The 8,504-nt window shown below is 35.7% G+C and overlaps 1 protein-coding gene across 2 annotated transcripts in view; it reads right to left on the bottom strand.

Annotated features, from left to right (window-relative positions):
* Nucleotides 1–1,803: 1,803 nt before the first annotated feature.
* LOC110113131 (probable protein S-acyltransferase 23) overlaps nucleotides 1,804–8,504 on the bottom strand; it is a 26,991-nt gene continuing 20,290 nt past the window's right edge. Inside the window, exons 9-13 of one of the 2 annotated variants that reach the window (XM_020845567.2) lie at nucleotides 6,665–6,742; nucleotides 6,400–6,498; nucleotides 6,152–6,230; nucleotides 5,922–6,070; nucleotides 1,804–2,105 (exon numbers count right to left, since the gene is read on the bottom strand). In XM_020845567.2, the coding sequence (XP_020701226.1) occupies nucleotides 1,917–2,105; nucleotides 5,922–6,070; nucleotides 6,152–6,230; nucleotides 6,400–6,498; nucleotides 6,665–6,742 (594 nt within the window). In that variant the 3' untranslated portion in view covers nucleotides 1,804–1,916. The remainder of the gene's footprint in view (nucleotides 2,106–5,921; nucleotides 6,071–6,151; nucleotides 6,231–6,399; nucleotides 6,499–6,664; nucleotides 6,743–8,504) is intronic. The other variant, XR_003700764.1, reaches the window with a different exon arrangement.

The following is an 8,504-nucleotide window of genomic DNA, read 5'->3' as shown; positions in this document are numbered from 1 at the left end:
AAAATAAGAAAAACCCCAAATACAGTAAGAGGCTCAGCTTATATAAGTATAAACGAAAAAAGAATATTTACACATATGACCCTCACGGGCCATCAATTGGATCAGCCCAAGCCGAACCGGGCTTGTAAACCTTTAACAATAGTGGTTATTTAATTTCAAATATGAAAAGAAATCTCATAATATAAGAATTAATAAGTTGTATACTCTTTAGGTGTGATAAAATATATCTTCGCATTTAATCTGGCCTTTGAATATCTGTTTATATTTTTTCTTCTCAATAAATTATGAATTAAATCATTCTATTACTTCACATAAAATAAGGAATTTAAATATAAAATTGCGTAATTGAAATATAGTATATTAATAGTTTTAACTTTTAACTACAAATACAAGAATTTTAAGCTATATTTTAAAATTACAAATAAACCCTAAATCAACGAAAGCATAAAATTATTTTTAAAATTATAATAATGATCTAAAAAATGATTATTGAAGTCTTCCTAAAATTTCATACTATCTTCTATGACCACTGTTCGTTTGCCCAAATTTAAAAAAAAAAAAAAAAAAATCTACCATAAAATAAATAAAAATATCTTACTTAAGAACTTTAAAATTGAGTTATTGAATCAGATAATTTCTTCTATTTGAATTTTAACTATAACTATTAATGCTAGCAAAATGCCGTAAGACTTCTCTTTAGGAGTAGAGAATAACTGCTTTCAGAAAAAAGATAAACAATTACTTGGTGTAAATGTAGCCCAAGATAAGAAAATTAAAAAATATATAATAATAAATTTTGAAAAAGGTTTGATTTGAGCCTTCGACCACTTAGAAATAACATTTTCTAAGCCATGAATCAATTCAATCAGATTGTTGAATCCCCGTTGTTATTGTCTTGATCTTGAGAGGCGTGCAGCCTTCATTGAGATGATGCTGCAGTGTCTGCCAAATGATTATGAGTCACAAAAGATCAATAATCTCACAATTGCCTACTTCTTCATCTCTAGCCTTGTAATTCAGAAAATTAGGCACTCTTCTGTTTTGCCTTCGTACTTCTTCACTATTACTTCCAAAGATATAGCATTCGGTTTCTTTTCATTTCTCTTTCATTCAGGAGAAAATTAAGTAAATTGATATGATAAGGGCATCAAGACTAAACCACCGAAACTAGTAGTAACAATACAAAAAGAGAGATGGGGGCAAAAGAGTATTCGATATAGGAGACATTATTCGATCTGGACATTGAACGCAACTCTACATCCGGATACGAATTAGAATGAGTCACGTCAGCTATACCGAGCCACAGTACCGAGTGGTACCGAGCCGCGGGCTTAAGCATTCGGAAAGAATTCTGCTTCCGCACAGAATAATTTTTTCCGATATAGAGTATAAAGATGATGCAAGAGATGAAGAGGTAAGTTATTATGATGCGATTGATCATGTGTAACTCATAATCTTATGACAGAAGATGGAGCATTATATATAGAAAAGGCCACATGCCTGTCTTAATTAAAAGTGGCTGGGTCCCAAAGGTTTTCAAAACAACACAATTATAGCACGGATAAGTAACATGTCAAGAAAAAACAGAACTAAGATTTTCAATAAGGGTGAAACGAATGGTACTCCCTTAAAATTAAATGTAGTAATATACACATACGACATCGCTCTTCATTTGATTTGAGAGCTTGTTAAATTATACAATTTTTTTTTCCCATAAAATTTACGTTTAAAAAAACTGCTGTGACGAAAGCGGAGTAAAAATTATGATTGAGAAAATGATTTTGACAATAAAGAGAGAAGGCATAAGCAACAAAAAGCTACAACAATTAACTTATTTTGAAATCTTTCTTCTCTTTTTTTCCATAATATGTTCAGATATTGAATAGAAAAATAACTCACCCCTGGAAGGCTAAGTTTCATCTCACAGCCTGGTGAAGCGATGGCCAAGCTATTTCATCATCATTGCTGTATCCGTGGATGAGGAAATCAGTGCAATTCCTTTTACAGCCAAGATTATAAGGATTTCGAAAACGCCCGTCTGGGCCTCGAAGATAGGAGTACCGAGCAGAATTTGCCATTTCATTAGTAGTTATGTTTCGTGCTATCTGCGCATAAAACCATGCAATTGATTAATCGAACCATATTTAAGTAAATGACCCAAAAATTTTTGAGATCAGATCCATTACTTACCAAGTCCAATATGGCCAGTTCATGAACATAAAACATATTTTGAAGCCTTATATAAATTACAGAAAATGAATTTCGTTGAATATATTTGTATTTATCCTTACAAACATACATATGTATAAATATGAGGGTACACGGCCTATAAATCTATACATACGTGCAAGATATATAAATTATTGAGGCACTATCGAGCCAATCACAATCAAACAAATTCGTGCAAGTGTTGACGCATGAACTTACAAACACAGAGGTGACGCAATTTCTTTTTGATTATAAACAGTAAAACTGAACAGCCTAAGTTTAACAAGATCTGGACTAATATTTGTTTTACTCGTTGAAATCATTATGTTCACAAATCTTTAAATAACGTCAGTTTTTCTATCATAGGTTTTGAGCTGACTAAAAGAAGTCTCCAAGTAACCACTCATTTTCACTTGGCATCATATTTGTCGCTAATGTAAGGCAGCTATAACTCTGAATCAGTGAGAGCCAAGCTAGCTGGTAAAGATTTTGGAAATTGTTGTCAATATGTTTGAATAGCAACCAAAAATAAATATACAAAATAATGTAAAATTTGGCTATATATGATGAATGTTTTAACAATGTAGTTGAGATAAAAGAGTTCTCATACAAGAACTGCATGGTAAGTGGGATAAAAGGGACCCCAGGAATTATGATACCTGCTTGGCAGGCAGGGCAAAAGGGTCCTCTATGAATTTCAATGGCGATAATGTCAGATTTACCTGAGCTCCATTGAATAAAGTTAAGAAAGTATTGTCAAATCTTTCACAGAAAATTTATATTCAACAAAAATCCAAAAACATTGAAGCATAATGTTAAGTATGTGATGGGGACATCAGATTTCGACACGTGTACCATTACCGGAGACGCAGATCGACGGCTACGATCCAGAGTCTTTATTTCTGAGTTATTTGCATCTTATGTTATGAGTGTATTTTCCTTTATTTTCCTAGTTTGCTCCAGAGGGCATTGTTTCACTTATGTAGCCCTGAGGGCATTTATGTCATTTCAGTTATGTTTATTTTGGCCTCCCTATATGAGGCATGATGCATTGTAATAGCTTTAGTTTTGAATGAAATGAAATTTGCTCCTTGTTCTCTTTGTGAGTTCACTCCTCCAAGATCTCTTAGTGAGTTCGCCGGAGAAAACTAGATCTCTTTGTGAGTTCTAGTTTTCGTGCTAGCTAACCTTGTGGAAATTCAAATTGAAGACAATTGAGGTTAGTAAATTCGTAGTCGTCGAATCCCTAGAAAATTCCAATTCTTCCTCCCCTTGCTCTTGCCGCCGCCTACTCCAAACAGCCCAAAGCTGTCGGCCTCCTGGCTGCAACCTCCCGCCGGCCAGCAGCTTAGCCACCCGCCGGCCAGCCTCCCGCCGGCCAGCAGCCCAGCCTCCCGCCAGCCAGCCCAGCAGCCCCATCCCGCCGCCTCCCCCTTTGGATCCTCCCACCATTTGAATTTCAAATCTCTTGAGTTATTCACCTTCCTAATTTGTGCTTATTCAATTAGGCAATTCCATTAAAGAGATTAAAGCCAAATTCGAAATTCAAATTTGCTTCTCTCTTATCTTTAAATTTTGGGAAGTTACTTAAGATATAATTAAATCTGAAATTAAACTTCAGATTTAATTAAATTATTTACTTAAACTTGGGCCCCACTCTCATAACTCCTAAATCCATCTCCCCCTCTTCTTATGGTCGGCCCCCTCATTAATGACCTTTTCTCTCTTCCAAATGACATTAATAACACCACTAAATCAGCCCAAAATTCTTCCCATTGCCTCCCCCCTCAATCCCTATTGGAATTAATTTGAATTCCTCAAATTTATTCCCTCCCACCACTACTAAAACTGAAATTACTTCAGATTTTCAGTTTTATTTTCCTTGGAGCCTTTCTCTAATCAATCCTCTCAAACACTCAAGACAATCCACCCTTCCTCCTCCAACCCGCCACCTTCCTCCTCTCCCTTCCCCATTCTTTTGCGTTTCATCCCTTCCGACAAGATGCATGGCGGACCCCGAATTTAAATGGGGACTGGTGTTCGACGCCCACAGTAAACTCGACATCCTACGATCGTCATTCTTCGACGCGGGATTTGACTCCGACGACGACACCGTTGGAGCTTACTTGGATTGGATCCTCCCCACCCTCGTGCAAGTTATCGACAGACAAAGTCCAGACTATGAGTGGACCATCGACGGCCGACCTTCCACGCCACCTCCACATCCTACGCCTTCCTCTCCATCACTACGGATCGCTGGCATCGTCTACCTCGGAGTGGTCTCATCCCTTGTGTGGTTCTTCTTCTTCCGACAACCCTAGACATAGAAGAGTGAGCTTAAGCCTCAAGATGAGACGATCGCTTTGTTAATCGCCGGATTCTAGTTGGCTTTTCATTGTCATTACTTTTAATTGACGTCGTTATTTTATCGATCTTGCTAATTTAGTTATAACAACTTGCCTAGACTTGATTGAAATCTAAGATCTTTTTTTGAAGAAGCATCAAGATTGTACTATCATTATTTTAACGAATTTTTATTAATTTTCTAAGCTCAATTCCTGGTTTCACATCAGTATGACTTTTAATGTTTCCAGTAATGAGTTCAATGTTGTAATCATTCATGTTATGTTATTTTAATTATTAATTAATTCAGCTTAACTTGATGAGCCTCATAGCTCACCAGTACTTTCCTTACTGAATATTTTTAAAGGAAAAGTGGAGGAAGTTTGATATGCAAGTATTTAAGTTTTATGTTAATGTTTATTTTAAATTTGGAAGTCTACTCTTGAGGTTAGTAAACACTTTTAAATGTTGTGTTACTTTGTATTTGTTTGGATTTCCTTAGTGACTATGTACTAAGTCTTTGATGAAACTTGCGAACTATTAGATGCTTCATTTGTTTTATTAAATGATGTTTATATGATCTTTTATATAGATATGGAATAAAATGAACTGAATGAAAGGTTAGATGTGGAAATATTTTGGTTATTCTTGTTATACTCTACAGTACTGTCATGGAGTACTGTGGGGTGTTACATGACTACCTCCTCTGACTAAGTAGAACCATGATAGCTCGGGACGACAGAACTATGGGATCTTGATCGGGCTCATCTTTATTTCCCCCCATCATCAGTTTTAAGTTTATGGTGATACATTTTAAGTCTCAAACTCCAAAATTCATATCCCAAATTTAAACCCTAAAACTGTTGCTATTATACACTGGATTTGCGACCTATGAACCTCTTTAACGACTAGCCTTAATCAAAAGTTCTCTCATTATCTGGAGGGATAATTAAATATAGAGGCTTGTGCCTAAAAGAAACCAAAACTCAGATTATAAAGTCCTCGCAAAATGAGGGTGAAATCTTTGGGTAGTGTCTTATTCATAAACCCAATCTGCTTTCTGAAAATTCACCCTTAAACCTAAATATGTTAAAACTCTCCTAGCCATACACAAATAAACGAAAAGAAAAGAGCTCGCGTGGAGAGGCCGGGGCACAGAATTTTCAGAGCTCACACCAACTATCCCAAGAACACTAAATGTAAAAAATGTATGCTACATCTCAAGCAATGGAATCAATAAATCACAAGTAAATCATTCTATGTAGTCCTGCCAGCCTTAGGTAGATTGAGTTGTAGCAAACTGCAGGCTAAATTCCAACTTAGCCATAACAAATTAAAATGTATGGTAAACAATTACATTATTCCTTTACCTGAGATGCCTGTGCTATTGTTAAAGCCGATGCACCTGCTAGTAAGATGGTATCCATCAAGAGAAAAGAAACTGCTCCGGGGTGTTCTGTCACCATATGATGCATCCACCTTCCAGAAGATGGTTTGACTGGTGATCCCGTCCACATCCCTGCATTTGACATCAAAAGTTGTAATTCTTGAATGCCCAATAACAAAGAAAGGGATATTTTGGGCACTTTCAGGTACATACTATGAACTGCAATAACAGCGCCAAGTAGAGAAGTCAGGCATCCCAAGCAAAGAAAAACAAAGAAGTCCCATTTATTTTTCTGCAAGAGATTAAGAAAATGTTGGAAAGCATGTAGCCAAATCACTATAGAAGGTTATACCATAAATCACAATTAGATGAGCATATAAAACCATATTTAAGCAGGACCAGATACTACAAAAATAGCATAGCCAAAAGAATGCACACAAACATGTAAATCAACTTCTCACCTTACCAACGCAATTGGATATCCATGGACAATGATGATCAAATTGATCCACACAACGCTTACAAGTGGGACAGTGTTTGGATCGCAGAGGCCTGATTATCTGACAAGCAGATTAAGAATAGTAAGAAAACTTCTTCGAAAAAAGCACCTTCAAAGGAAAAATATGAAAACACAACTCGACAAATGTGATTTTCTAAACAGAGCCCAACAAAACATGTTGGCATTTTTTATTATAATAAATTATTTCAGACAATGAGGGCAAGAACCTTGCAAGTAGGACAAAGCTGAGACCAGTTTCCTGTCCATATAGGTGAGTTATAGGGATCAATGCTCAATAGAGCGTCCTGCAAGATAAGGAAAGGATAATTAAGTTCTAGCTAAATAAAAATTCAAAAGCATAGTCATATATTTTGAACAGCACGGAGCACAATAGTAAGCAACTGTTCTAGTAAAAATGCTAAAACAACCTTTCATTAGAAACTGTATGTTAAGTTTTAAGAGTTCCAAATCAAATGAGACAGTTAAGTAAACAGTTGCACTGAATTAATGATGTACAAATACCAACATGAAAAAAAAAAAATCATACTGATCTATCTAGACCAGGATAGTTAAGGACCAAGTCAAATTGGGTGATAAATCCTAGTGGCTCCAACTATTTGAAGCTATGATACACTGACGCTTCTTCTCAATGAGTTATAAATGTTCGACACGTCTATGACACAACATGCGTCCGACATGTATCAGCAATGTCCGATTAAAAAAATATTAAAATAAGTTGGACAAGCGTGTCCAACATGCGTCTTAAATATTTTATGAAATTTTTTTAAATATAATTTCTTGTACTTCAAATTTTTATTTATAAAAAAAATTTAAAATTTTTATTTTCTCTTAACAACCTTATATCAATCGCTCATACTCAATCTCATTCCCCAAACATTCTCATTTTTATTTCTCTCTAACGAATTATAACTAGGGTTTCAGAACAACGCTCGATGTCATCTCTCCAATGTCGTCACAACAATGTTTTAAATCATCTCAACATTGATGTCTAATGTTGTCCTGACATTGCGCTCGATGCCAATAAATTCTACACTCACATCTCATTTTTGTCCAACATCATCTCAACGCCGACGACCGACATCATTTTGACATCGAGAGTCGATGTTGTCTTGACATCGATGCCCGATGCCCATTGCACAACATAGATATGACTGACTCTCGATAACATTATCCCTACCCTCTCGATGCCTCACATGATATCTATGTCTGACTCTCGAGTCTCGACATTCTAATATTAATCATTTTAAGCACAAATCATAGTTAAATGACTTAATTTTTCTCAATTATTCTTAAAATTTTGCTTATTCAATTTATATACACTACTTTTAAGATATAAAAATTATAATATCATGTCCAACTCTGTCCTATATTATTCAATAATTGGCGTGTCTTGTGTTCATATCGTGTCTGTGTCCGTATATATACATCATAGATTTGAAGTGACATAAACTTTACCTAAAAGTAATAATTTCATTTCTAAACTCATAAGCAATGACTCATAATATTTTCTTTTCATTTAATGAAACGAGTTCATAAGCAATGAAAACGGCCAAGTTGATGGTAGAACATCAAAGGCCATTTGCACAATCTCCACAGTTTTTAATGACACAAAAATAGATTGTGAGAAAAAAATAAGACAAGCAAAGCCATGCATCTCATGTGCCAAAATATGCACAAGCATCCATGCTTGACCTTTAAACACTACCGTTGTCAGGTCCCAAGTCCTGGAAGAGAAAAGTGGAGGGTTGCGTTAGGTAGTCGACAGCCAGCGTAAAACTTGACGAATAATAATGACATGAATCCTTTAAGAAATTGTGTTAATGCTAAGGCGTCCCCTGGAAGCGACGCGCTGTATGGCCTGAATACAGTGACAAGTGTGCAAGGGCCGCTGCACAGGCGCCCGGGTGTAGTGTTAAATAGACAAGGGTTCCAACATCAAGGACGAATGTGGGCAAAGAAGCTAGTCCATGAAAGTAAAATTAGGATAAGAATATTGGTTCCCTTACAGGAAAATTAATGGAATTAATAGATATTATAATTCATAGG

The sequence above is a fragment of the Dendrobium catenatum genome, unplaced genomic scaffold (assembly GCF_001605985.2).
Source record: "Dendrobium catenatum unplaced genomic scaffold, ASM160598v2 fragScaff_scaffold_55, whole genome shotgun sequence".
Lineage (NCBI taxonomy): Eukaryota > Viridiplantae > Streptophyta > Magnoliopsida > Asparagales > Orchidaceae > Dendrobium > Dendrobium catenatum.
This window is presented reverse-complemented; position numbering and strand designations above follow the sequence as displayed.